The sequence below is a fragment of the Aspergillus versicolor genome (assembly GCF_001890125.1).
Source record: "Aspergillus versicolor CBS 583.65 unplaced genomic scaffold ASPVEscaffold_7, whole genome shotgun sequence".
Lineage (NCBI taxonomy): Eukaryota > Fungi > Ascomycota > Eurotiomycetes > Eurotiales > Aspergillaceae > Aspergillus > Aspergillus versicolor.
The window spans coordinates 1,441,068-1,466,896 of NW_024467530.1; the positions used below are offsets into that span (position 1 = coordinate 1,441,068).

Genomic DNA, 25,829 nt, shown 5'->3' on the forward strand with positions numbered 1-25,829 from the left:
TCGCGCTTGGTCGTGATAACGGTAGAAAAATCGGGTACTAGCTCATCTACCATGGAATCGCCCAACTAAGATCTGGCTGCGCACGTGCCAGTATTACGCTATCCCGATTAGGAAATCCAGCAACATCCCAGGCAACCGTCTCGAGACAACAGCACAACAGCTCCTTGGCCGTTCTTGTCGACGACTTGGCGAGAGAATTCTGTGAATGAATTTGACTGCGCATGTCTCCCACTTCTTGAGGTTATTCCTCACACCGATGCGCCAGTCCTGCCCAGAATAGACTTCCGCGGGGCAGTAACAGCATTCCAGCTGACTGACATTCGACCACAAGTTTCCACGCATTTTCCAGATAACTGAATTGCATGCCCAGCCAATCCCGCAGTCGGGACCGGTATGGTCGCGACCGTGATCGAGACCACTCCCGCATCCAGTCCCGCAGAAGATACCACGAGGACGACTCTGAAGACGACGAGGAGGATTTCGAGGATAGCCCGCGCGATCGACGATACCGCCGCGATGGCTACCGCCGCGCACGTGCCGATCCACGATACGATGATTCTTACGACGATGACGAATTAGACCGACGAGAAGACTCGAGAGCTTATGATCGCGCGGCGGAGGATTCGCGGAGATACCGTTCGGATACGGAGCGACGGCGCGAACGACCGAGAGCCTCACCTACGACCTCCCCTCGCAAACGCGAAGGCACACGGGACCGGGACGGTGGCCACCGCCGGCGGAGAACTCATGATGATGATGGCGCTAGTCCAATACCGCGCGCCCATCGGGATCGAAGGTCACGAACAAGAGAAGGAGGGCGGAACCGGGATCTAGACGACGAGGAATTGGAAGACGAGGCACGACGGCACCGCCGCCGGGAACGCGAGCGCGAACGAGAAAGAGGCGGTACAACTTCGAAGCACCAGAGCACAGAGTCCTCGAATAGCAGCGCCGGATTGCTCAAGGCAGACGCATTGGCTAAGCTTAGAGCACAGCATGAAGAACAAGACCGCGAGGAGCGACGTCAAGCAGAAAAGGCAGAGAAAAAAAGAAGACGCAAACGCCCAGCTGTTGAAGGGAACACACGTGCGCTTGAGCCATTCCCCGACGAGGTTCCTCGGGGCCAGTCCAAAGGTCGTATTGTGTCGGGTGCTTATCTAGAAGAAGGTAGAGGCCCCGATATGGAAGTTCGTTTGCGCGGGGGCGGAAGACCACTGCCAACAGAGAAACGCTGGGAGAAAGAGAGCGATGACTCAGGTGGACAGCCGCCGTTCTGGAAACGGAAGAAATGGTGGTGGATAGGTGGAGCTATTGCTGTTGTTATCGTGATCATAATCATTGTCGTTGCTGTGGTTGTATCGAAGAAAAAAGGCGGAGGATCCGACGATGACTCAGGGGGTTCATCCAGCTCTAGCGGTGGTGACAAGTCGGCACTTGACGGGCTTGATCGTGATAGTATTCCGGTACGTTTGGTTTGCTCCCCATCCTTGCGTAATAACGATATTGACTGGTGCTAGCAATCCGCGCAAGGAACAGTTTTGGATCCATGGACCTGGTACGAAACTACGGGCTTCAACGTGACCTATACAAGCGAAACTGTTGGCGGCCTTTCTGTAATGGGCCTGAACTCCAAATGGGACGATTCTGCCAGAGCAAACGACAATGTACCACCACTGAACAAACCGTTTCCTTACGGATCGCAACCTATCCGCGGCGTAAATCTGGGAGGATTGCTTTCCCTCGAGCCTTGGATAACGCCATCTATGTTCAGTGGATACTCATCAGATGTGATCGATGAGTACACGCTGACCAAAGAGCTAGGAACTTCCGCCGGTGAAGTGCTTGAAAAACACTACGCAACTTTCGTCACCGAACAGGATTTCATCGATATCCGTGATGCTGGACTCGACCACGTTCGGATTCCGTTTTCCTACTGGGCAGTGGACCCCATCGACGGTGAGCCGTATGTACCCAAGACTTCCTGGCGTTACCTCCTCCGCGCCATCGAATATTGTCGTAAGTATGGTCTGCGAGTCAAGCTCGATCCACATGGTCTCCCGGGTAGTCAAAATGGCTTCAACCATAGCGGACGACAAGGAAGTATTAACTGGTTGAATGGGAGCGATGGCGAGAAAAATGCCCAACGTGCGCTTGACTTTCACGACAAAGTCTCCAAATTCTTCTCGCAAGACCGGTACAAAAATGTCGTCACTATCTACGGCCTCGCCAACGAACCATACATGCTCTCCTTGGACATCGAGAAGGTTCTGGATTGGACCACTGAAGCTACAAAGATGGTTCAAAAGAACGGCATCACCGCTTGGGTCGCCTTCCATGACGGATTCCTCAACCTTAGCAAATGGAAATCCATGCTCAAGGATGGCCCTTCGAAACTCCTCTTGGATACCCATCAATACACCATCTTCAACACAGGCCAGATCGTCCTCAACCACACCGCAAAGGTCGAGCTCGTCTGCAACGACTGGCATGCTATGATTGGTGAAATCAACACCACTTCGTCAGGGTATGCCCTTCCCCTCCCACTTCATTCTCATTGTTATGTATACTGACTAGAACCAAAGCTGGGGCCCCACAATATGCGGTGAATGGTCACAAGCAGACACCGACTGCGCTGAAAACCTCAACAATGTCGGCCGCGGCACCCGCTGGGAAGGCACTTACACCGAAGGCGACGACACCATGTACTGCTATACAGCCGATCAGGATACAGGTCCCGCTTGCAGCTGCGCAAACGCCAACGCAGACCCATCAGACTACTCGGATGATTACAAGACATTTTTGCAAACGTATGCGGAAGCCCAGATGAGTGCGTTTGAGACAGCGCAGGGCTGGTTCTACTGGACGTGGACAACGGAGTCGGCACCGCAGTGGAGTTATCGGAGTGGTTGGAAGAATGGGTATATGCCTTCTAAGGCGTATAGCCCTAGCTTCAAGTGTGGGGATGATGTACCGAGTTTCGGGTCTTTGGGGGAGTATTTCTGATATTTTCTTTGCATGTTTTGCGTCCCAGTCAGTAGACCCCCATTTATTTGCATATTTGTTGTGTTGGTGTTGTGTCATACGGTTTCCTGCATTAGATATTACGATTTTTTAAGCCACGTTTATGAATGTCTGTTTTATTGATTTTGAATAGCGATAAATTTAGCCTTGCCATTATGTGAGGCTGGAAGTGTCTCGTGTAGTGTAATTAGCGTGAGGTAAGAACTAAGAATAGAGGCTTCGCAAAGGCAGGCCTTGACAAAGTAGGTAGATTAACGCTGAAGAGAAATCTCTTTGCGTAACTAGCCCCTGAAAGTAACCAACTAGTTGGTTAGTGACTCTTCTATATGCAGCTGGGAAGGCAAGGGGCCTTACATATTATAAGCTTCCTGAAAAGAAGGTAAATATGGGGAAGTCCAGCCCTCAGCAGCACGGAAGCCCTGACAAATGTCGCTCAATATCGCAGTCTCCGTCTCGGGTATGGGGGTCTCGGGGTCGGTCCCTTGGAGGCGGGACTTGAGGTGAGTGAACACCGCTTCTTGACGTGGACTGTTTCTTGAGTTTTCTCAGCAGTTTTCGGCCAGCGAGGTCAAGGCTCGAAGGATGAATGTCAATTGATCGAGCTCTAGTATGTTTTAGCGGAATTCCAGCTATTTGAATAGAAGAGAGGTCAATCTTACTCAAACGCCGGGCAACAGCAACAGAGCATCTGTACAGGTTGCTAAACAGATCGAAGCATTCCAGCCTTTTCTCTTCAAACATTCGGGCATCAGTGCCGATATCGGCACCGTGGATAAGTACGTTGAACTTGGCGATTTTCTTTTTCTGTGCCGAGTTAGACTGCTGGTGTTCCCGAGTCCAAGATAAGAATGTCCTATACCTCATGTTGAGCCATCTATCGCTATCCGCGTTGAGTAGGCCATCATGTCTGGCTATTGCTTGGTTGGTGTCGCCGAGTTGTTCCTTGGTGTCGCGGAGCTTTTGTTTCATATCATGGAGCTGGTCTCGGAGTACATTTCACGGCCGTGGTTGTTGGCCAAAAGGCTATCGCCGTTGAGTTGCTCGAGGTTCGATGTCTCGGACTCTTCGTTCTCTGGTGAGCGACTGACAGAGGACCCGAAGTTGGCGAGAGAAGAGGTTTCACAAACGAGTAACTATTCCTAACTGCTGGCTCCCAGAGTTAGATTTCACCAGTTATAGATAACTTGAAAACCGACTACTCACTTTAGCCTTAGGGCTACCCAGATTCGAAAGCGGCTTTCGCTTTCGGGACTTCCTGGTTTTCATTCTTAAGAGTGAACAGCTTGCTTGATAGTTAAGATGGACGAGCGAAAGAAGCCAAGGGCCATGGTCCTTTCAGCAGTACGGAGTGGAAAGAGTGGGAAGGAAGCTTAAGTACTGTGGAAGGAACGCCAGGGTAAGGTAGGTGGTAAGTGGTAGTAGGAGTAACAGCTTGCAACTAACACAACTAATAACAAGGAAGGAGTGCCCGTGCTCCCGACAGCCAGGGCCAACACCACATATCCTCTAGTCTACTTAAGTGACACCCAAGTACTCCATCTAACTAGGTGATCTGATCTTACCAGCCCAATACCAGTCAATATCAATGCCTCACTCCTCTTTTGCCCTAAACCAGCCCCCAGCCCTCCACGTCTCACCCGTACAAACAGTCTTGTTTCGAAGATCATCCGACAGCATGCTCTTCATGATCACTTCCAGTCGATCATAGTCAATGGGCTTTGGGATCCAGCCATCGAAATCAAGTTCAGTAAAACATATACGACTATTTTCATTTTGGTGCCCCCCCGAGATGGCGAAGACCGGAACATGACGCCGAGGAAGGTTGGCTCCGGAGGGCGTAGAGGCCCACTCATTTTTCTCGGCTTCGCGAATCTCCTCTACGGCTCGATTTCCATTCATACGGTCCATCTGTGTGTACTCATGTTAGAGGATACCCCCAAAAGAAATATCTAGATGGATGTGTCCGTACAGTTATGCCCATAAGAACGATGTCAAAGGGAGGCAGATTGCCATCGAATAGCACTGTATGGTACAACGACACACAGTCTTGTCCGTTGACGACCACCTGCACGTCATGTCCTAACTGTTCCAACTTTGATTTCAGGTGGGCTCTGGTGACAGGGTCGTGTTCAGCCACTAGGATATGTAGCACTGGCTCGCCAGTGACGGGGAGGATTGCATCAACGTCGTTAAGCTTCGGATTAGAGTTACCTCGGACAGCCATGGACAATTCGGATGAGCCAGGGGGCGATGGACTCTCAGCCTTCAGTAGCGGACGGGTCTCGGTTGAGTCGGTCTTATCACTTTCATCGTAACCGGTACGCTTCGTCATTTTGAGATGTTCCGGGAATTGTAGTGCAGACATCTTCGTAACACCGCTGGATTTTGTATCTATAAGACCAGAAATGTTAATATTGTCATCTTATCTTGCGGACCACGGATAAGCACTTACCAGAGACGGATGTTGGCGGGTGTGGTAAGATGACCCGGTTAGTATAGAGCTTGAGGGTAAAAAAAACTAATGAATGTAGATCTGGCAGGTTTTAACGAATGTGAATAATGGATTTAGTTTGGCAACTCTCCTGAAAGAAGTTGTAGAGTACGTATAATACATGAATAGGATAGGTGTGCTCTCTCCATGGAAAGCACGCACTGAGTTCCAAAGAGGAAATGGCGAGGCTCGGCACAATAGCCTCCATGACAGCACGCCCAGACACAATCTAAGATGTACTGAATATGCCAGACATGACCATGGTTTGTCGTTCTGTTGCTTATAACCAATTTCTCAAAACACTGATATTTAATCTTATGTACTGCAAACGTGGATGTGTATGGCATGATGTTCGTCAACTTGCGTTTCTACTGTGCCTCTGCATCCTAAAACCATGACCTTGAACGAGAACTCGCCTGAAAAAAGAAGCTCAAGACAGATGACAGAATGGATATCGAGAGTGTAGGTTGAAATGGCAAGCTGTATACTTCAATTGAAGGGTCACGTGTCGGTGGTGCCGTTCTCCAACCCAATGCTTGACTTGCATCTCGCCATCTTCAAATCTCTCACTGTCTCTTGATCAGCCGCAAATTTCTGTTATTGAGACCTGTAGAATTACCTTTACCATCGCTACTACTGGCTCAGGTCTGCCGGGCATTTATATCCCTGAGCTTTGTAGGTCCACTTGCAGCCCCAACAAATACACCGTGCTCCATCTGATTTGCCTGGAAGTGACCATGAAGGTGGCCAAATCTTGCCGCCAGTGCCGTACGGCTAAGCGGAAATGCACACTTGACACTGTTTCTCGTTCTACCTGCACTCTATGTGCCCAGAAGGGTCTCGAGTGTTCTTTGACCAGGTTGAGCTCGACTCGCCCAAAACCCATTGCTCCAGCAGCAATGGCGTCCGAGAGCTCTACCAAAGTAAACGGTGTGTCTCGAAACCAGATTATCGATATTTATATAGAGCGCATCCACGACAAACCTCACACTCTGTTCCACCCAGCAACTCTGAAGTCCCGGGTGCAAGCTGGAGCGCTACCTGAACCGGTCCTGTTCAGTATTCTGGCTTTGGCTGCCCGGTTATCAAGCGACCAAGATATACGGGAACGTGCCTATGACCTTTTTCAAACCGCCAAAGAGTCTTTCAAGAGAACACTCGATGAGGTGACACTGGATAATGTTCATGCTGCTACTCTCATAGGTAATCTTTGCGGAGTAGAGGGAGATGCAAGCGGAGAGTCGCTCTTTTTCGGTAGGCGCGCTTAATTTGGGCATTATTTTAATCCGTACAAAGCTCTGATAACTGAACCAGGAATAGCATTTCGCATGGCCTTGATTCTTCGTCTCCCTGAACCAAGCCCGGAAGATGACAGCATCATGAAAGAAATGAAAATTCGGACATACTGGTCGCTATATATGATTGACCAGTGGTCATCAGCTGGCTTAGATGTGCCACGACAGATTTCGGATACGAGTGAAAATCCGCTGCCTATGCCAGAACTGGAATATTGGCAGCTGAGACCAGGGGAGCAAAGAATGAGAACTACGGCAAAAGACCACGATCCCGGCCTTTGGGGCTACATGGTTATACTCGCTCGGATATTTGGAAAGATACACGAGTTACATAAACGACTTGCTAACGGTGATCTAACCGATTCCCAGACGGAGGAACATACCCGTGTGTTGGCATTGCAACTCGAGAGATTTGCTCAGAACCTTCCGTCCAATGTGGCACACACGAAAGACAACCTGGAACACCATGCAATGCTCGGACTTGGTGCAACTTTTGTTGCTCTTCATTTGGGCTATCATCATTATTCGACTTTGTTATACTTTCATTACCTGGACTCTACTGTTTCACAGGTTCCCAACCAAAACCTGTTTGCAGCGCGTTGCAAGTACCACGCAGCAGCTTTCAGTGACCTTTTGAACTTGTCCAACGGGATTGCTGGGTGTGAAGCTGTATATTTCATTGTTTCCCACATGACGGTAATATCGTCATCGGCTTTGCTCCATACATTATTGTTTGGGGAGCCCAGCGAATTGCCTGACACTCGGAGACGACTTTCTTCTAATTTTCAGATTCTCCTCAAACTGAAACAGTATTGGCCCGACGTGAATATGATGGTATGCCCCTGTGGCGTGATTGAATTTCAATAAGGCTTTTACTAATGTATCCTAGATTACACGGCTATTCACATTCCAAGAAGCTTGCATGCGCTCAACAGACCAAGTCTATGTGGTCGATAAGTGGATAGTAAAATTTCTGCTTCAACATGCCCTGCCGATTGAGAAAAATCTTCGTCCACCAGCCACGGATTATCTCGCCGAACGAGACAAATTCGCTGAAGATGCACTTTCCATCCTTCGACCAGTAAGATTGGAATGACTTGGTTGCACCTCGCCTGTTCGGCTTAGGCCTGGCTATTTGGCCACGGTCGGTTTCGATTTGATACCCAGTTCCTCTGAACTCAACATGTTTGCCTTTTCACCATCGAACAATACCGCAATCTCTTCCAAAGTTGGGCCCTTCGTTTCCACGAAGAGGAAATAAACACACAGGCATTCAACGACGAGAATCGCAATATAGACAAAGTAGAACCGCCACTGCAGCTCCTCTAGTCCGATTGGGTTTACATACTGGTTGAAAACTGACGAGCAGCCGGTTAGGGCGAGACTAACGGCAAGGCCCTTGGCTCGGATATTGAATGGCAATATTTCGGCGCAGTAGGCGATAGTGAGACCGGGCCACGCGAAGCCAGCAACACCATAGTATAGGAAGATCATCGCAATCACCGCACTTCCGGCCCCTGAGTCCTGATTTTGAGCGTATACCGCCGAGCACCTACAACAGTTGGATTAGATCCTAATTATTCTGCTGATGAGGTAGGATTTATTGTCATACCCAGTCCAAATACTGAAAGCTATCAACATTCCAATTGCGGCAATCAGAAATAGCTTCCGGCGTCCTAGAACGTCGACAAGGAAAGCCGAAAACCCGATTGCCACAAGAAATGACCATATCTGCAACCCTCCATTGATGAATGCTTGGTCACTGGAAGACGTGATGCCTACCGACTGAAGAATAGAGTGAATGTAATACGAAACTAACCCGTTTCCTGAGCACTGGGAGAAGAACGCAACCATGGCAATAAGGAGCAGTCGCTTTCGATTACCGGGAGTTTTGACCAGGAGTGCCCAACTATTCCCGGAGTTCTCTTTCTCAAGCCTTATTGTGCTCTGAATCTCATGAAACTGCCATTCGCAGAACGTGTCATTTCGATCTCCGTTGCCATGATACTATGCTCGCGCTGTTAGCTGGAGGTCGGGAACAAGTACGTTCAAGCGAAAGTAAGAAGAATGCCCCAACTATGCTTACCCTGACCAAGGTATTGAATGCATCTTCAGTTCTCCCCTTTGCACAAAGCCAGCGAGGACTCTCTGGCAGTAGCCAAACACCTAGGAACTGGATGGCAGGCATAGCAGCCTGAAGCGCGACAGGGATCCTCCATGATGCATTTGAGGTGTATTTGATGGTCCCAAAGACTGTCCAAGCTGCAATAATGGAGCCGACATACCACAGTGTATTGTACATTGTTGTCAACGTCCCTCGGTGTTGAGGATGAGCAAGCTCGGTTACGAGCAAAGGTGCTGCGCCTTGGCTGATGTTTGATCTATTTCAGTTAGTCCATTTGGTCTTTGACATTTATCCAGGATGGAAGTGTTACCCAAGACCAACCAAAAACCTTCCTGCAATGAACATGCCCCGATTCACCGAGGGGACAGACTGGACGATGACCCCTACAAATAACACAATTGTGCCCAGTGATACACAAGTCCGGCGGCCTAGCAGATCAGCAAGGTATGAAGCTGTTATTTGACAGGCGTGTTAGTATATATCATTCATTGAAAAAGCATCTTACAGAAAAACAAAGCACATATGCCTCCGATGTTGTGGATCGCGGTTAGCAGCCCCAAGGTTGAGCCGGTTGGATTTCCAAAGTCTGTTCCGTGTCAGTTAGCTAGGTCAACTGAACAGTACTTGGAAACACCTCACACTCTCGCCATGGAGGCATTGTCTGAAGTCCGTTCAGAAGCGAGCCATCATATCCATTGATTGTCGACCCTGAAAAGTGATGCCATGAGTATACTTGACGTTGACGAACCGATCTCCTCTTAACTAACCGAGAAATAGTATAGGCATCATGACATAGAGCCTACGCAATCCACAGTGCTTCCACCAGACGACTTCAGGGATTTGGATGGCTTCAGAGAACCGCTCTGAATCTTCGACATGTTCTGTAGAAGATTCCTTTCTCTCATCAATGTCTTTTGAAGTATCCATGATGGTATCATCAAACCACCAATTGTCTGTTTGAATGGAGATTGCCTGGATATCTCAGGCCACGACCAGAGAGAGTGTGTGTGCGACAGAGAGGATATGTTACAAGGATTTATACTTTCGGTGGGACCATACAGGAGTCATGGTCTATTAACCGGATGTTGGACCGGCTCTATTTTGCCGAGCTAACATACCTCGCCACGTTTTGGTCTCACAGATTCGGGGGTGTTCTCGCAAAGGAAGAAGAAACAAAGCGGAAGCTTTCCCCATATTTTTAAATGTTTGGAGGCTATCCAAATTAGTTGAAAGAGTCCTTGGTATTGGCTCGGTCCCCACTGAAAGGGAGGCAGCGGGATATCAGCCAGTCAGGAACGGCCGTTGCCCGCTCCCCCGCATACCGGGCTTGATGCCAAGCGACAAGAGCATCTGGAAGCTGGAGTAGTCGAGGCCAGAGTCGTACGATGGCGATCTGTTGCAACTCGAGACATATTCGCAGTATCGCCCAATGGACTGTTTTCAATCCCGAAATATGCGTCAGAACCCTATGCAGAGTTCCGGCGGGGTAGGACATGAATCGCTTATAGCTAGTTATTTAATGCAGTCCCTACCACACCAGAAGCTGTCCATACACCTTTCAGATCAATCTTCTCTTTATCCCGACTACTATAATGCCTTCCACAAACACAGCGCTCCCTCACCTCCGGGAAACCGACGGTGGAAAAGAACTTGTGGTCAACGGACGGCCCTTCCTTATCCTTGGCGGCGAGCTACAGAACTCTTCTTTTACATCGGCTGAGTATATGGATACAGCCTGGCAGAAACTAGTCGACACCCACTATAATACTATTCTTGGCTGCGTTACCTGGGAATCGATTGAGCCGGTCGAAGGCCAATTCTCATTCGAAGAACTGGATAAAGCCATTCTTGGAGCCCGAAAGCATGGACTTCGCATTGTCTTGCTGTGGTTCGGCTCATTCAAGAATGGTATTTCAACCTATGTTCCTGCATGGGTCAAAACAGATCCCAAGCGTTTCCCTCGTGCAAAATTGAGAAAGGCTCGGGGTGTCCTTCAGACCGGCGATGTGCTTTCAATCTTCCACGACCATGGCCCAAAATGCGATGCTAGAGCATTTTCCCAGTTGATGCGCCATTTGAAGGAGTTTGATGAGGAGCATTCCACGGTAATCATGGTGCAGGTGGAAAACGAGACCGGACTTCTGGGGGATTCGCGAGACGCCAGCGCAGAAGCTGAGAAACGCTTCTCCCAACCTGTACCGCAGGAGCTGATTTCCTTTCTGGCCGATGACTGGAAGAACCTCCATGTTGATTTACGAGACAACCTGGCCCACTTCGAAGCACAGTCCCAGCCAAAGGGCTCGTGGGTTGAGGTTTTCGGCAAGGGCCCTCGGACCGATGAGCTTTTTATGGCCTATCACTACGCTCATTACCTCAACCAAGTGGCCTCGGCAGGCAAGGCTGAATATCCAATTCCCCTTTATACAAACGTCTGGCAGAATTATGTCGGCGAAGATGGTGATAATGACTTCCCCATCATCGCTGGCGGTGGTGGGCTGCCAGGAGACTACCCATCTGGCGGAGGAACCACCACTGTTCTAGACGTATGGCAAAAGTTCGCACCATCCTTAAACTTCATCGCGCCAGATGTTTACCTAAATGAATACTCCACCTCCTGTGCTAAGTACCGCCACCGCAACCAGCCCTTATTCATTCCTGAACAACGCCGTGACGACTACGGCGCGCGGCGGATATGGACTGCATACGGCTCTTACCAAGCCATCGGCGTTTCTCCCTTCGGCATAGACACCCAGGAACCAGCCACAAACCCATTTACTCGGCACTACGCACTGCTCGACTCCGTCTCCCAACTCGTACTCGCCGCCCACCGCAAGCCCGGCTCTTCAGTCGGCTTCTACTTCGACGACCTCTCTGCAGACGGAACAGACCCATCGAAACCCATCGTCAAACACTTCTCTGGCTATGAAATAACAATAGAGCGCTGCTTTGTTTTCGGCAAACCAGGCCCCGGCTCAGGAATGGTCATCCACCTTGGCGGCGCCAAATTCCTGCTAATCGGGTGGGGGTTCCAAGTGCGCGCAAAGTCCCTCTCTCCAACATCTGCATTCACAGGGATCCTACGGTTCGAAGAGAAACTTGCCAGCGATAAAGAGACTGGTGAGCTAAGAACACTGCGTGTACTTAATGGTGATGAAACACGGAGCGGGATCTATGCGATGATGCCCAGCGAGGATCCGGATTACGGTGGCTTCCCGATCTGTGTTACCATTCCGGCGAGGACTATGATTGCTGAGGTGGAATTCTATTCATTGGATGAAGCGGATGTCTAGATTGTGTGTTGTTTTGGTAGCTGTCCTTCCTACGCTGATGTTTACTAGACGTGGTAGTTAGACATTTGGGTAGATTTATTTTGGATTTGTGCAATGAGAGCATGGCAATGCAGCGATAAATTCCTTTCTCCTGCATGATAGAAAGGATTTTGGCTCGTTCGGGAATGCGAAAGAAGACCAAGTTCATTTGTGTGTCGAGAGAAACTGATACCTAACCGTGCCCGACATATAAATTGTAATGACACAAGTAAGTTGTTTAAGAAAAAGTTCATCGGGTACGAGGTAGATCTATCGTGAAATTTTGCAAGTTGCTCCTTTGCTCCTAACAGTATGCATAAGATGAGCATAATTATCTGGAATTATATTCTAAACAGTATAATCAAACTGGTATCTTGACAACAGATCTCTGAAGAAGCGTCCAGGACATTCAATCTTCAGTAAACAGCCACAACCAAACGCACATAAATATTTGTATGAATGGTGAAGCGTGCCCACTAATACATCCAAGCAAAACGGAGCATAAGATATAAAAATCAATCAAGATGGGGTCGACCACACCCATCCTGCGTCCTGACGCAGGGAACACACGCAGTATGTTCTGGCGGTCACCCCATAGTCGCTGCAAATGAGGAGTTATAGATTAACGTTAGATATCAACCTCGGGACTCAGAGTTTTGTAGTGTTCATGAGCGGTTGAACGAGAAGTAAGAGGCCCAGCCGCGAGACTTGGACTGCGAACCTTGCGACGAGACATCCGTTGTAATAACAGCACCCTTTTCTAAGTCTGTTGGTTTCCGCTTCGGCTTCGTCATTGGCACGTCCCTACTGCTTTTATTCCTGCCGCCGCTTGTAGTAGGTTGTCGTTGACTCCTCGGGAACGTGGCCGTAAGAGGTGTTTTGATTGCTTGGGCGACTTGTTTGGCGGAGCGACTGATTTTCTCGCGCATCTGCCATTGGCGCTTTTTGGCCACATAGAAGAGCGCCGCGGATGAAACTGTTATCAGGAGTTTTCATTAGTTTCTTTACCAAGATAGCTCGGAGGCGACAGGATTGGGTAACGAACATCCGATTATAACCACCACACCAACGATCACGCACAAAGCTATCATTCCTCCATTAGACATGCCGCCACCTCCAGACTTCCCAGCTGCCCCGGCTTCATTCTGGGCTTGTATGTCACTCGCATCCCACTCACTGCCCGCGGCTAAATGAGCGATGAGAGACGAGACGACGAATAGAGTGTATTGATATGTAATAGCCATTATTGACTTATGACTGCATAATACTAGTCGGCGATGAAGGATATTGATGTTTTCTCTAGGGAGCGAAGCACTGATGGTGGTGAAAGGTCGCTTGTGGAAGAGAGGAAGTAAATAGTGCGCGCCCCGCGAGGGGTTCCATGTCCCGTCTCTATATAGCAACGACCAGCCCGAGTCACACAAACTCCCAATCTTCAGGCATCTGCAGGATCGGATCACCAGTAGGACGCTGTTGATAGGTTCACGAAGCACTCGTCCGAAACTCTGCGTGAAGAGAACTGAAGAACCGGTGCTCTGGATTGGCAGCAGGGGTGATTCGACGGCGCAGGGGAAAATTGAAAGGCGAATGAGAGGCTCCAGATGGCCTGTCACTCTGTGATGTAGGCGCCGGGGCTGTGACGAGGGTCTTGGCCTCGTCCGAGCTTCCCTTGGGTGGTCGAGCGCTGCGGCCAATGATAGAATGGCTCAACTCCCGATGTCGATCTTTCTTTTGTTCATGGATCCACGCGCAACGTCCTGGCAGGCCGATGGCGGCGAAGCGCGAGCTTTTCAGTGGTGGATGTGTCTGCGGAAGTCTTGCTATCTGCCATTCCATTGGTGAGCATTTGTCTTCTGAAAATAGAATAACGCCGATGTGTGTTACAATTGCCTTGTCTTTGTTGCATTCTCACTGAGGCATACAAGGTCCCATTTGTTGCTGTGATTTCAATTCTTAATTTTGTACTATCGAAAAAAACTCTTCTTGGTATACCGTGGCTTGAAATGCTAGCCGCCGTGTTAATCTAGATGGAAATGACCGACCTCATGAGGCAGAGGGGAGAGAAACACAGCAATTTAATGTGGAGGGCAGTGGCAGACAACACTATTCTAGCAGTCGTTGAAATTTGGTCCAAAATGCGGGCGGAATGATGTGGAAGTTGATGAAGGAGTGTGGTAGTTTGAGGATGAAGACTGCCAGATTTGGCGGGAGTGAAGGCAGGCGCCTTCCTTCCCTTTTTGGTAGTCCACATCCCAGGTCACGCCTTCCAAGAAACACTGCGCTCGTGTCCATACGCTGCTTCAATTTCATTCCCCGTTGGCCTTCTCATATCGCTTCAGACAACAACTGGATCTCTAGCGCTTTCTTGGCCCGCATGAAGACTCGGTACTGATGGTGAGATGCAACTGGCTGCTCTCTTCCGCGTTGTTTTCAAGATTAACTGGTGGAGTTGTCGCAGAAATAGATGGACTCTGCCGACCATGGAGAATACCGGTAATACCACGGATGCCCTATCGGCTGGTGATCCTCTGTCTGGCCCCGAATTTGATGAACACGCATATGACGCCAACGAGGAAGTATTGTTCCTTCAGATGATGGACACGGCTTCACCCAATCTCCAAGCTGTCCTGGATGACCGCATCGATATCGGGTGGCCTTCTGGGCAGAGGCAGCAATCTCCTCTCCTCATGGAGCGCCCACAGAGCTCGGGCATTGATACTTCAGCATTTAGTTTTGCGAAGCCGGCCCAGAACGGAAAGCCTTTTTCGCTTCAGCCAGCGTCGAAGCACTCTTCATCTAGTGTAAATCAAGCAATTCCAGGCCAGATTAGATGTACGGGGGGTCATAACTCAGGTGAAGGGCAGAGTGATCAGGACCAGTATGTGACTCGGTCATATTAAAGCATAAAACTAAAGGATTATAGGACTGCTGGCACACGAAATGCCAAATTTCCAGCGTCCCCACACCATGCTGAGTCCTCTTCCGTAACGACAGACCAGAGGCAGGATCCTAGCGAGCAGCCCATACTATCTACCATGCCAAGTACGGACGCGAGATCTCAGTCCAGGGCTTCCATGGATTGCCAGATCGAGCAAGTCTTACCATCTGAGCCTGGCGCCGAAAGTAATCTGCAGATGCAACCATCCGAGAATGATATACAAGGTGTGTACTTTAATTCTCTGGATCCTCTGGATGTTAATCTCGAGGACAGACGCGGTAGTGTCTGTGTCTTCTGATTTGAATGTAAGTTCATTGCATGCCCTACTTAGTAGGCAAAGGCTAACCCTCAGTAGGGCAGTCAGACTCCTAATCAGTCGACTATTAATGATAGGCGACTCAATATACCTCCCTCTTTGGAGCGCTCGGACTCGGTGCCGGATGGCTTGTCCGAAACGCGGCCTACTGATCACCCGTGGAAAGGTGCAAAACGGCGACACAGCGACAAGCGAAGGGCAACAAAGAGGGCATCGTATGCATCATCTGATATAAATTTGCAAGTACCAGAGGAAGCACTATTTCAACAATTGATCGGCCGATTGAGAGCTCGGGAGGAAAGCGAAGCAGTAGCCTTAGACCGACAGAAAGAAATGGAACAAACAATTTTAGCACTGAGCGAAGAAAACAAAGTTTTGAAGGAGGAACTCGAGATACTTGGCTCCAAGCTACAGAAGCGAACGATGGAATCCAGGGCCTACAAATATCACACAGATTCATGGAAATCAAAACTGGCAAAGGTCAAGGTATTCCTGAACGAACTGGGCACTGGCTATCAGAATCTCCGCGGCGAGGCAATACACCTCAAAGCAACCCGAAAGACGCTGGACAAGGAGCGTAAGGAGATAACGGAAAGTATTGGAGATATCAAATCACGAATGTACCAGATCTCCCAAGCTTCCCAGGAGAGGCGAGGTTGCCTTTCGGAAGCGCAGACTCTGATGGCCTTATTAGGAGAGCAACTAAAAGATGCGAGAGAAATGGCACAGTATTCTCAAGATCAGTTGACTGACGAAAAGAAAAGATCCCGCTTGCTCGAGTTATACATACAAAACTGTTCACGCGCTCAGGACAAAAAGCTCCAGCTTATTAAGACTAACCAGCTCGAAGCCATGAAAAGACTTGAATTTGCCTTCGAATCGACGACCAAACGCTGTGAATCATCACGCGCGGTCTTTGGTGACGCCTTTGAAGAAAAGTTGAATAACCTGATTGCATTAATCGGCACCTCAAACGAAACTTTTTCTAACTGCAAACTGGATCTACTGAAATGCAACGAAGCTATTCACACGTTTGAGACCCGGTAGGCCCAGCCTTGGTAAGCTCTTTGAGGGATGGTTCAGCTGACTTCAGATAAGCATGGATACGATGACACGCCAAATAGGAGACGATATTAAGAGCGGCTCAAACGTAACTGAGGGAATGGTAAAGTGCCTGGAAGAGCAGCTTCAAATCGTCCAAGGCGGCCTGAGCGACAAATCATCCCTATACAAGCAACTCTCCGCTAGCGAGGAACGTTCTATGCATCTTCAGACAAAGTTAGAAGGAGCGATACCAGCTCTGGAGAAACTCGGCTTGAGCATTAATGGCTTGCGAGATAGAGAAATCGATCTTGGACAGAGGATGGAGGGTCTGGAAGCAAGATTGGCCGAGGTCAAACTTCCGGAGCGATTCGAAGACGATTATTTCCCCATTTCGGAGAAACTGAAGCTCGAGAATGAGGTACAGCAACTATACCTCAAGTTGGAGTCAACGAAAGAGAAACTGGAGGCTCAGCACCTGGATGGGGAGAAGAAACAGGATGATTTACGTGAGATGACGGCACGAGCCCACAAAGCAGAGAAGAATGCAATGAAACTCGAAGAACACACTGATAAATTGCAAGAGACGATCGAGGAGAAGGAAAATGAGGCACAAGAGAGCATTAACAGGGAAGTTGCAAGCGTTAAAGACAAATGCAGTGCGGAGTTCGAAAGACGACAGCATGAACTATTGATGGAAAAGGTCGAGCTTGAGGGGGACGCAAAACGAGCTAAGGAGAAACTGGTTGAATCGCAACGCAAATTGGTAACTTCTTATATGGCATCCACACGAATATAGCGCTTACGAGAAACAGGTTGAGGTTGAAGACTCGACCAAGAGACAACGCAAGGATCTAGATGCATTGGTACGTGATCCACTGCATCTACTGCTTACAGGAGCTAATGTAGTAGCTCTCTGAGCGGCAAAAGCGAATCGAAGACCTCGAAGGCTTTCAGGCTGAGCAAACTTCCAACATAGCTAAACGAGACGCGGAGATCGAAAGGATGAAAGACCGAGTGGAGATACTCACGGAGCAACAGAATTCTCTACGCAGCCAACTCGACGAAGCACTTCGAAAGTCATGCAGCTTCGAGGGTGAGCTCTTGAGAACCACGACAGACAGTCAAGTGTCTCAACAGATCCTGCAAGACAGTTTCTCTGCCCTTAAGACTGAGCTTGCGAGTAAAGAGGATAATTTTCAGGCTGTGAAAGAAACCCTTTCTTCCATCCAAAAGCAACTCGGGAGGAAAGAAGCGGAGTGCCAGGATTTACAGAATAACCTTCACGAAATCCAAGGTGAGCTCCGTAGGAACGAAACGGAGCGACAGGACTTGCAAGATAACCTCTCATCGCTTCAAGACAAGGCCACGGAGAACGAAGAGGCACAGCAAAACTTGCAAGACAGTCTTTCAACCATCCAGAACAGACTCACGGGCAAGGAAGAGGAGTATCGGGCCCTGAGTAGGGAACTTGAGGAGTCAAACAATATCCGAGAAAATCTTGAGTCTGGCAAGTCGAAGGCAAAATCGGAAATCCATGCCTTGCTCAAGCGAGTACAAGAGGCAGAATCCGCAGCGAAGCTGATCAGAGAAACACTCCATCGGATGAATATCGCGCAGTTGGACCAACCATTGCCGGAGATAATGGATCAGCTAGAGAAGTCATTCCAGGCAGCCAACTCGAGCCAAATGGCAATTGTAGGTGAAATCGCATCTCAAGTGAGGACGCCTGAAACATCGGCAAGAGTTGTAAATCTTCGAACGAACGTCAATTCTGGCAACCAAGAAGTGCACACGGATTCAGAGGAGAATGAACCTAAGACGCCTATAAACCATTATGACGAACCTTTGCCGTTGAAGCAGGGTGGGGAAATTGTTCCCTTCTCAAGTATAGCAGTGTCACCTACCCACTGCGCCGTCGCAGACGGAGAACCGTTTGATTTCTCTTGCATGCTTATGCAGACCCCCGAAAGATCATCGGTGCAGCAGGAACTCAGGGTCCCCCCGAGACCGGAAAAGGAAGCCCCGCCAATAGAAATTATCTCGAGGGAAAGATCCCAAAGCACAGATCTCATTCTTGGAGTGAGGCGTGTTTTAAGTGCCCAAGGGCCAACTAAAGTGCGCACACAAGACCAGCATCTGGGCATTCCAATAGATCAAGCTCACCTCCAGCCAAAGGACCCAGTCCCAACGCGAAAAGTCTCTTTTGTGGCCGGAAATACAGCTGCAGAAACAGATAGTGTTCAAGTCCCGGATTCGCAAGAGAAAAATATCCAAAGCAATCTTTTGGAGTCATCACTTAACGGAGACAGCCTAACACGAACCAATCGATGGACGTACAGTAAACGCCAGCGGGAAACGTCGACAAAACGGCAAGATGCAGCGACCAGCGAGAAATCATATTCTCAGTCTGAAGTTCAGCAGGCACACAACAATAAAAAAGTGAAGACTTTTGCGGAACCGTTTGCGACTGGGAGCCAGGGAAGAGCAGGGCCAGAACTTCATGATCGTCGCAAGAGTCCTACCAGGCTGGCTTCCGGAAGTAGTCGCGCTTCGTTGGATCTTCCAGTCATCGAACAGAAACCCAGACGGAGGTCAGGGCGAAAGACACGAGGTAAGCGACATGGCTTTTGATGATTGTGCGAACCCTAACTCCATAGGTGACAAATACAATGCTCGGTTTAGTCAGGCTGCCTAGGACGCGTAACTGCAGGCTATAAGAGCCACGGCGGATTCGAAGCTATATAATTAGCACGAATGTTACAGAATTATAACAGCTATAGCTCTCTGGGAAATCTGTGATGCAAATGAGAGCGAGATTATGGAGCAGAGATATGTGATATAGAACATATTGATTCGACCAAGATTGTCTGTTATAACGCCAGAATGAAACACCATGATGACTATACAGCTCCAAATATAATAGCAACCAAAGGCAGCTTGAAAGGCGCCCTTATTGTAGTGTCTAATGTACATGATCGTCGTTCAACGAAACCAGGAGCACAGCAACCGGGGTGTCGTGCGCGAGAGGAAGAAGGGTCGCGGGACCGAAGTAGGGAATCGAGTTGATAGAGTCGAAAGCAATCGAAGCCGCGAAGTATTTCCGAAAGACATCCGATAGCCCGCGAGCCGAGAGGATAAAAAATTGACCCGGGGGGGTTGATGGTAAATTATTTCGCGCGTCCACCCTTCGTCGCTTCCAGAAACAGGACCTTCTTCTTAACAACCGGGTCGTATTTCAACATGCTCAAAGGCCGATGCGTACGGGGGCGGGACATTGTGCGGTAGTAGCCGGTCATGGCCATGGAGATCAGGCGAACGGCCATGGTACGGGATTTCGCTGCGGCGGGTGATGTTAGCACAGCGATCCAGAGACCCTTAAGGGTTCATGGATTCAGCGGCCATAATATTGGCGGATGATTGAATGAATGCGTACCTTTCTTTGCCATTTTGGCGGCTGGAGCACTGTGGTGATGGCAATCGAGGCTGTTCGAGAAGTTCGTCGACGTTTGTTAAGGGCGGAAGAGATGCGGACGAGGTTTGGCGGCACGTGATCTAATTTCTAAAAAGAGGTTAGCCTGTTTCTTATCGCCGGTCATGTCTTATCTATTTTATCTTATCGGAGATAAGGATATCGGCCAGTCTTATACAAGTGCACAGAACGGAAAGCAGGAGCTCTTGTCTGCCCTGCTGTACTTGAACTAGTTTTGTAGATGTTCTAGATATTAGAGCTGAGTATGTGATTAGAATCCAGCAACAAGGAGTTTAAAGGATGTCTGAGGGACCAATCATCCGTCTTGAAGAATGAGGACTGCCAGGTGCATTAAAATATATTTCTAATGGGGCGAATAAATCATACTCTATGATTGATGGGAAGATAGGGAGCAGGACATTTATCACAATAGTTTAGCATAAATACGAATGGCAATAATCCAAATTTGGACAGTCATTTTCAACTAGTAAGAGAACCAACAGTCCCATGCCCTACTAAAAAACAACCCACAAAGTCGATCATACGTAACTTATAACTTACAACCTAACGCCAATGCAAATAAGATCAAGCAAGCATAATGACTGCACCACAAGAACTCCATGTATAATCATTGCTTCACCCTTCCCCTCACTCGACCGGCGGCATATACTCAGTCCAATCCTTAGAAAGCGGACTCTTCGCAATCTCAGCACTTGGGCTTTTGTTAGTCTCATGAGGAACGGGAACGTGTGGATGTGGGATTCTCTCGCGGACAGGGTGGACGGTGCCTGTTTGGATGGCGCCGTCGTCGGCTTCCCTGTGCGCTGCGGAGAGGGCGAAGTCGCCCGAGTCGAAGTAGACTCGCTTCTGCTCTTTATTAATATTATTGGTAGGTACGCTGACTTGGGTGCAGACTTACCTGATGTCCAAGAGGGCCAAGGTGTGGTAGCTTTCCATATGCTTTTAGGATGCGCTTGTCGCGCTCCGAGAGCGACTATTTGGGTTAAGATTAATAGGCATATACTTTTAATAAGGTAGAGGGGAAATAGACTTACCTCACCAGGGGGTTGCGGCTCTTTTTTCGGCTCCATTTTGATTGTTTAACAGAGTTAACTATAGGATGTCACATATCACGAAATAGAAACAGTGGTTCGGATCCCTCCGTTTTATTTCAAGGGCCGGTTTTTGAAGGACCCCCGGTCAGAATGATGTATGGCAGCCATGTGACAGACCTGTGGCGTGCAGCAAGAATAGTGGATTTAATCTTTTTGCAAAGGTATTCCAGGGTTGGTTGTGAGGGTTTCCTGTTCGGGCTGGGGGAACCATGGTTTGGGTGTAGCCGGAGAATAGATACGACGATGAGGGCGCGACTCTGTCCGAGGAGTTAATTCGTCACGCGACACTGGGAAGTTTAAATGCAACAAAGCAATTGTCGATGACTCCATGCTGGGTTCTAGTGGGTTCCGCTTATCAGATTGGGGGTGAGTGCTTCGTAGCAGAGCCGGTAGTCCACACCACGTTTGAGTTGTATATAAATAGTGAGGGCTTGAAAATTGATATTGAACAGGGCTTAAACGGCCACGTTTTGTTAAATCATAAGTAAGTTTAATCAAACAGTGACTTGGCTTTCTCAGTCGTGGCTTATAGAGTAATTACCTGGTCCCCAGTACTTCGCATTCCCGGATTCTTATCAACATGAAATTGACCACAACAAAGCATGATAGGCAGTGCAAGCAGCTGGACCGGCAGAGTAAGGAATTTAGAGAACCTCTTAGCAGCATAGAACTCACGGTTACTTTGTCGCGCTGGTGTCGCTTCTATGAATGTGGGCTACGCAAACGGCCAGCTAAGAATTTAACCAGGGGGCGAATATCGCCAGTGAACATGTAACTATATAGTATTGACTGTTCTTCGCGGAACTGCGCTGTACGCAATCAGTAGGTGGAATTGCGACATACGCTTTGAATAGTCTTATCTTTTTTGAACACGCCCCACTCGAATACTTTCCACCAATGCCTGGCGATAGGTAAGCCATGGCCATGCTCCCAGATGTAAGACTCAACCTCCAGCTCGATCGTCGAGGGGCTAGGGCTAAGCTCCAGTCACGGGGCCTGGCGTAGTATCGCTTGTCGTCTCGCTCCAATATCCAACTTTTGTTTTTTCCCCAACATACCCGATATTCGACTGTATCATATGAAAACCCCGAGCGCGTGCTTTCTCCCCCCTCATTTCCATACAGGCTCTACATAAGTTACAACTGTTTCATGTAGAAGACATGCCTCCCAAACCTGGCCGCTTTGCTTCCTGGACTCGTCCATTTGGCTTGATTTGGTTTTCTCTTCGCCGTAAGCCCGTGTCCCGCACCACCTTTGAACCCCTACTGATAAGCACTGCCATAAAGTGCACTGGGAAGCCCTCAAAGAATCAGTTCGCCGAGAAGGTCTCGCTGGATTTCTACGCGTAAGCCAGATTCGAGATGCCGCTTCAGCAAAGTTGTTCAATATAACCTGTAAGCAACTCGCCGAACTATATTCCTCTCTACTATACTTACGTGCATTAAACACTGACGATTATGTGCAGCTTCCGGTTTCATCGCGTACGAAGACACAACTATTGTCCCCTCGCTCGTTCGAGCCGCCAGCGGCGTTGTTCTCGATATGGGCCCTGGGCCAGGAAACCAGCTCCATCGTTTCGATCCATCCCAGATCGAATATGTCTATGGTATAGAGCCGAACCCCCGTTTCAAGGACGGTATAGATGCAAAACTAGAGGAGTATGGCCTGAAAGATAAGTATAAGCTTATAGTTTGTGGTATTGAAGATAGCGATGTCCTGAGGAGAGAAGGCATAACCGAAGGAAGTTTGGATACAGTATTATGCATCCAAGTCCTTTGTGCGGTGAATGATCCGAAGAATGTGATGAAAGAGGTGTGGAAGCTACTGAAACCGGGAGGCAAATTTATTTTTTGGGAGCATGGGTGGAGTAGAAACCGGTCGACGACTGTAGCGCAAGGTATGCCTGCTACTTTTTATTTGCTCCTTGTTTGGCATATTTCTTTGGTAAAACCGGCTAACGTGTATAAGCTCTCTGGAATCCTACGTGGAGTACATTTGTTGGATGCCATTTGACGCGAAATGTGCTGGGGGACATCCTCAACGCCGGAGAGTGGGAGAACCCGGGCGATATCGAGGAACCTGAAGACCCGATTAGCCTGCTTCCTAGGATCCAGGGTGTGCTTGTCAAGAAGGCTAATTAGGAGTACATACTATTGCTACTTCAAATAGCATAATGGTGTACCGCTAAAAGTAGAAGCCTTATGAATTACATTTGTTAAGACTTGGACATGAATGTTGAAAATGTGAAATAGGACAGATCAGAGACTAGTACATGCACAAAGCATAGCTATAAAGAGCGGCTTGGCTTTTATTATTGTGTATTAGCATAGCAAAGTTATACTGCGGTATCCCGAAGAGGCTAAAGGTTTGGGCGGGGCCACGGCTCGGGAGGAGCCGAGCCTACAACTTAATTAGTCAGAGTTTATACAATGACGGTGATGGCCCTTGGGAATTTTCAAAAGAGTTGTATGTTAGATAAATAAAGTGAACAGTATTGTGAGCTTTCAATCTATGGACCTCTCTGCTTGAGACTAAATTCCTCAGTTTCCGCTGGAGGAGTATTTCGTACCCGCCCGAAAAGGCCCGATCGATAGTATATTAACTTTTTCAGATCTATTATTTTAAGTTTTGGACTCCTATAGAAGAAAGAATGGAGCTACTGCACAATATTATAAAAATCAGGTGACAAATGTTGTATTTATAAGCCATTAATAAACACTTATTAGCTGCTTAAGTACCAGTATACCGCTCGCGATGTGGTGATGAGCAATATGGACCAATGACGCAGGGGGGTGCCAGGAATCTCTTGGTATGAACCAACGTTTGACCGCCTTTTCTTTGTCTTTTCTTTGTTCATCTTCGCTTTAATACTTCTCCTGTCCATTGTCAATTCCCCCGCCGGACACCATCATCATGAAATTCGGATGCCGGATTGTGCAGATCATATCGTTGTCAATATTGGGCCACGCCCAGCCGGTTGCGGTGATCAACAACGGAACACTTATTGGATTTCAAAACCCGCAATTGCACCAGGATTACTTCTTGGGCATCCCGTACGCCCAGCCACCAGTTGGGAGTCTCAGATTCAATCTTCCTCAGCCAATTAACCAGTCATGGTCTGAGAAACACGCAACCGCCTATGGTGCTTGGTGCCATTCTACGACCTTATCCCTGCCCGGGTTTTCAGATACACAGGAGGAGGTTGACTATGAGGAAAGCGAGGACTGTCTAACCCTCAACATCGTGCGACCGAGTGGTGTGGACGACAGTGCTCGTTTGCCTGTTTTAGTCTGGATTTACGGCGGGGGATTCCTGGTGGGAGGCAGTGCGGACCAAAGGTACAACATGTCCTTCCTTGTCGAAGAATCTGTCAAAATAGGCCAACCGATCATTGCGGTCAGTTTCAATTACCGCATCTCTGGCTTTGGATTGCTACCGGGTCGCGTGGTCAAGGAAGCTGGGGTCGCGAATGCTGCGATGTATGACCAACGGCTTGCTCTGCATTGGGTCCAAGACAATATTAAGGCTTTTGGCGGTGATCCTGCCCGAGTTACGATCCAAGGGGAGTCGGCTGGTGCTGTATCGGTTGGACATCATTTCCTTGCATTTGGAGGACGCGACGATGGGCTTTTCCACGCGGGTATTGCAGAAAGTGGCGGACCTCTTACCACCCGCCCTTTGATGCCTTTGGAGGAGCAAGATGTTCTTTACAATGATGTCCTCACGGCGACGAACTGCACCGGTGAGAAAGACACCCTTGGATGCCTTCGCTCCCTACCAGCAAGTGTCTTGAAGGATGCGTTTCAAGGCGTGGACTTTTACTTAGTTAATGATGGAAAGATCATCAACGAGCCTCCGTCCGTTCTTCTCGAGCAAGGGCAATTTGTGCAGCGCCCTCTCCTGATTGGAACTAATACCAACGAAGGAACTGCATTCTCGGTTGAAAGTGGCTTTGGGGTGAACGATGCAGCTGCATTCCGGGAGATGATTGCCCACTTCAGCGGGGGGAGTGGTTTTACAAATAGAACCCTTGACGCTCTCGTTGATCAATATCTTAACAAACTGTCTGATAAAGAGACTCAGGGTGATCTCGGCACTGTATTCCTATCACCAAGCCCAGAATACGGCTCCCTCTGGGGAAAGGTTACCCTATATATCGGAGACTATCAGTTCAACGCTGGTAGACGGCGCGTCACTCAGCTGTGGGATCAATACGGTGTTCCTGCGTATAGCTATCGTTTTGATGTTGTACCTAATGGGATACCCAGTGAAATTCTTGGTGTCGCGCATTTCCAGGAAATTGCCTTTGTTTTCAGAAACCTCGACGGCGTTGGGTACAAGGCCAACCCTCTAGAATCTAATTCTACCGAGTTGCAGCAAAGATATCGGAATCTGAGCACGCTCATGAGCAGGATGTGGATAAACAGCCGCCACTCTGTCGCCAAATGGTCATAAAGGCAAGTCCACCCATCTACAGCAGTGAGGCGGCTTTGCTAATATTAAAAAGGAACGCAAACCAACGGGTCTTGGCCGGTGTATAGGAATGAAAACCCGACAAACATTGTATTCCGTCTGAACGGCACTCATTTAGAGGAAGACACCTGGAGGGCAGACGCCATCCGATGCCTTCTTGCTTCCTTTGACGAGATTGACATTTAGCACCTTAAAACTGGTAGCTTATTAAATAGGATTATCTAAAAGGAAGAT

At 48.7% G+C, this 25,829-nt stretch overlaps 14 protein-coding genes across 14 annotated transcripts; 8 read left to right on the plus strand and 6 right to left on the minus strand.

Moving 5' to 3' along the window:
- Positions 1-362: 362 nt before the first annotated feature.
- exg2 (putative exo-beta-1,3-glucanase) lies at positions 363-3,003 on the plus strand (the record flags this gene model as incomplete). The annotated part of the gene is made up of 3 exons (XM_040807210.1): positions 363-1,463; positions 1,518-2,524; positions 2,583-3,003. 3 exons carry the CDS (start codon positions 363-365, stop codon positions 3,001-3,003), a joined length of 2,529 nt encoding a protein of 842 aa, XP_040670185.1.
- A 420-nt stretch (positions 3,004-3,423) lies between these two features.
- On the minus strand, positions 3,424-3,990 carry ASPVEDRAFT_30882 (uncharacterized protein; the record flags this gene model as incomplete). The annotated part of the gene is made up of 1 exon (XM_040810398.1): positions 3,424-3,990. One exon carries the CDS (start codon positions 3,988-3,990, stop codon positions 3,424-3,426), a length of 567 nt encoding a protein of 188 aa, XP_040670186.1.
- Positions 3,991-4,611: 621 nt separating this feature from the next.
- On the minus strand, positions 4,612-5,386 carry ASPVEDRAFT_85822 (response regulator; the record flags this gene model as incomplete). Its single annotated transcript, XM_040817747.1, has 2 exons — positions 4,612-4,929; positions 4,991-5,386. 2 exons carry the CDS (start codon positions 5,384-5,386, stop codon positions 4,612-4,614), a joined length of 714 nt encoding a protein of 237 aa, XP_040670187.1.
- A 640-nt stretch (positions 5,387-6,026) lies between these two features.
- ASPVEDRAFT_788969 (uncharacterized protein) lies at positions 6,027-7,921 on the plus strand. The gene is made up of 4 exons (XM_040816621.1): positions 6,027-6,187; positions 6,245-6,766; positions 6,827-7,641; positions 7,697-7,921. The coding sequence occupies exons 2-4, from the start codon at positions 6,250-6,252 to the stop codon at positions 7,901-7,903; spliced, it is 1,539 nt and encodes a 512-aa protein (XP_040670188.1). The 5' UTR covers positions 6,027-6,187; positions 6,245-6,249; the 3' UTR covers positions 7,904-7,921.
- On the minus strand, positions 7,807-9,859 carry ASPVEDRAFT_891914 (sugar porter family MFS transporter; the record flags this gene model as incomplete). The annotated part of the gene is made up of 7 exons (XM_040818554.1): positions 7,807-8,359; positions 8,420-8,814; positions 8,894-9,188; positions 9,243-9,384; positions 9,438-9,518; positions 9,572-9,640; positions 9,700-9,859. The coding sequence occupies 7 exons, from the start codon at positions 9,857-9,859 to the stop codon at positions 7,939-7,941; spliced, it is 1,563 nt and encodes a 520-aa protein (XP_040670189.1). The 3' UTR covers positions 7,807-7,938.
- A 665-nt stretch (positions 9,860-10,524) lies between these two features.
- ASPVEDRAFT_30886 (putative beta-galactosidase) lies at positions 10,525-12,222 on the plus strand (the record flags this gene model as incomplete). Its single annotated transcript, XM_040810399.1, has 1 exon — positions 10,525-12,222. The coding sequence occupies one exon, from the start codon at positions 10,525-10,527 to the stop codon at positions 12,220-12,222; it is 1,698 nt and encodes a 565-aa protein (XP_040670190.1).
- A 186-nt stretch (positions 12,223-12,408) lies between these two features.
- Positions 12,409-13,947, minus strand: ASPVEDRAFT_43923 (uncharacterized protein). The gene is made up of 2 exons (XM_040812932.1): positions 13,286-13,947; positions 12,409-13,216 (listed from the first exon to the last, which is right to left on the minus strand). Exons 1-2 carry the CDS (start codon positions 13,482-13,484, stop codon positions 12,906-12,908), a joined length of 510 nt encoding a protein of 169 aa, XP_040670191.1. The 5' UTR covers positions 13,485-13,947; the 3' UTR covers positions 12,409-12,905.
- A 419-nt stretch (positions 13,948-14,366) lies between these two features.
- ASPVEDRAFT_788952 (uncharacterized protein) lies at positions 14,367-15,935 on the plus strand. The gene is made up of 4 exons (XM_040816620.1): positions 14,367-14,634; positions 14,699-15,118; positions 15,164-15,402; positions 15,539-15,935. Exons 2-4 carry the CDS (start codon positions 14,721-14,723, stop codon positions 15,727-15,729), a joined length of 828 nt encoding a protein of 275 aa, XP_040670192.1. The 5' UTR covers positions 14,367-14,634; positions 14,699-14,720; the 3' UTR covers positions 15,730-15,935.
- ASPVEDRAFT_789237 (uncharacterized protein) lies at positions 15,392-17,460 on the plus strand. The gene is made up of 4 exons (XM_040816623.1): positions 15,392-15,402; positions 15,539-16,537; positions 16,593-17,401; positions 17,448-17,460. Exons 2-3 carry the CDS (start codon positions 15,828-15,830, stop codon positions 17,332-17,334), a joined length of 1,452 nt encoding a protein of 483 aa, XP_040670193.1. The 5' UTR covers positions 15,392-15,402; positions 15,539-15,827; the 3' UTR covers positions 17,335-17,401; positions 17,448-17,460.
- ASPVEDRAFT_788860 (uncharacterized protein) lies at positions 17,438-19,232 on the plus strand. The gene has a single exon (XM_040816618.1). The coding sequence runs from the start codon at positions 17,541-17,543 to the stop codon at positions 19,167-19,169; it is 1,629 nt and encodes a 542-aa protein (XP_040670194.1). The 5' UTR covers positions 17,438-17,540; the 3' UTR covers positions 19,170-19,232.
- A 392-nt stretch (positions 19,233-19,624) lies between these two features.
- Positions 19,625-20,028, minus strand: ASPVEDRAFT_43925 (mitochondrial 54S ribosomal protein bL33m). Its single transcript, XM_040812933.1, has one exon. The coding sequence runs from the start codon at positions 19,859-19,861 to the stop codon at positions 19,706-19,708; it is 156 nt and encodes a 51-aa protein (XP_040670195.1). The 5' UTR covers positions 19,862-20,028; the 3' UTR covers positions 19,625-19,705.
- A 627-nt stretch (positions 20,029-20,655) lies between these two features.
- On the minus strand, positions 20,656-21,098 carry ASPVEDRAFT_30889 (uncharacterized protein; the record flags this gene model as incomplete). Its single annotated transcript, XM_040810400.1, has 3 exons — positions 20,656-20,874; positions 20,927-21,001; positions 21,063-21,098. 3 exons carry the CDS (start codon positions 21,096-21,098, stop codon positions 20,656-20,658), a joined length of 330 nt encoding a protein of 109 aa, XP_040670196.1.
- Positions 21,099-22,589: 1,491 nt separating this feature from the next.
- ASPVEDRAFT_135438 (class I SAM-dependent methyltransferase) lies at positions 22,590-23,263 on the plus strand (the record flags this gene model as incomplete). The annotated part of the gene is made up of 2 exons (XM_040807215.1): positions 22,590-23,019; positions 23,091-23,263. Coding segments are annotated over 2 exons (603 nt in total), but the record flags the coding sequence as incomplete, so codon positions are not given.
- Positions 23,264-23,901: 638 nt separating this feature from the next.
- Positions 23,902-25,781, plus strand: ASPVEDRAFT_54601 (uncharacterized protein; the record flags this gene model as incomplete). The annotated part of the gene is made up of 3 exons (XM_040814952.1): positions 23,902-23,931; positions 24,096-25,570; positions 25,664-25,781. The coding sequence occupies 3 exons, from the start codon at positions 23,902-23,904 to the stop codon at positions 25,779-25,781; spliced, it is 1,623 nt and encodes a 540-aa protein (XP_040670198.1).
- Positions 25,782-25,829: the final 48 nt, after the last annotated feature.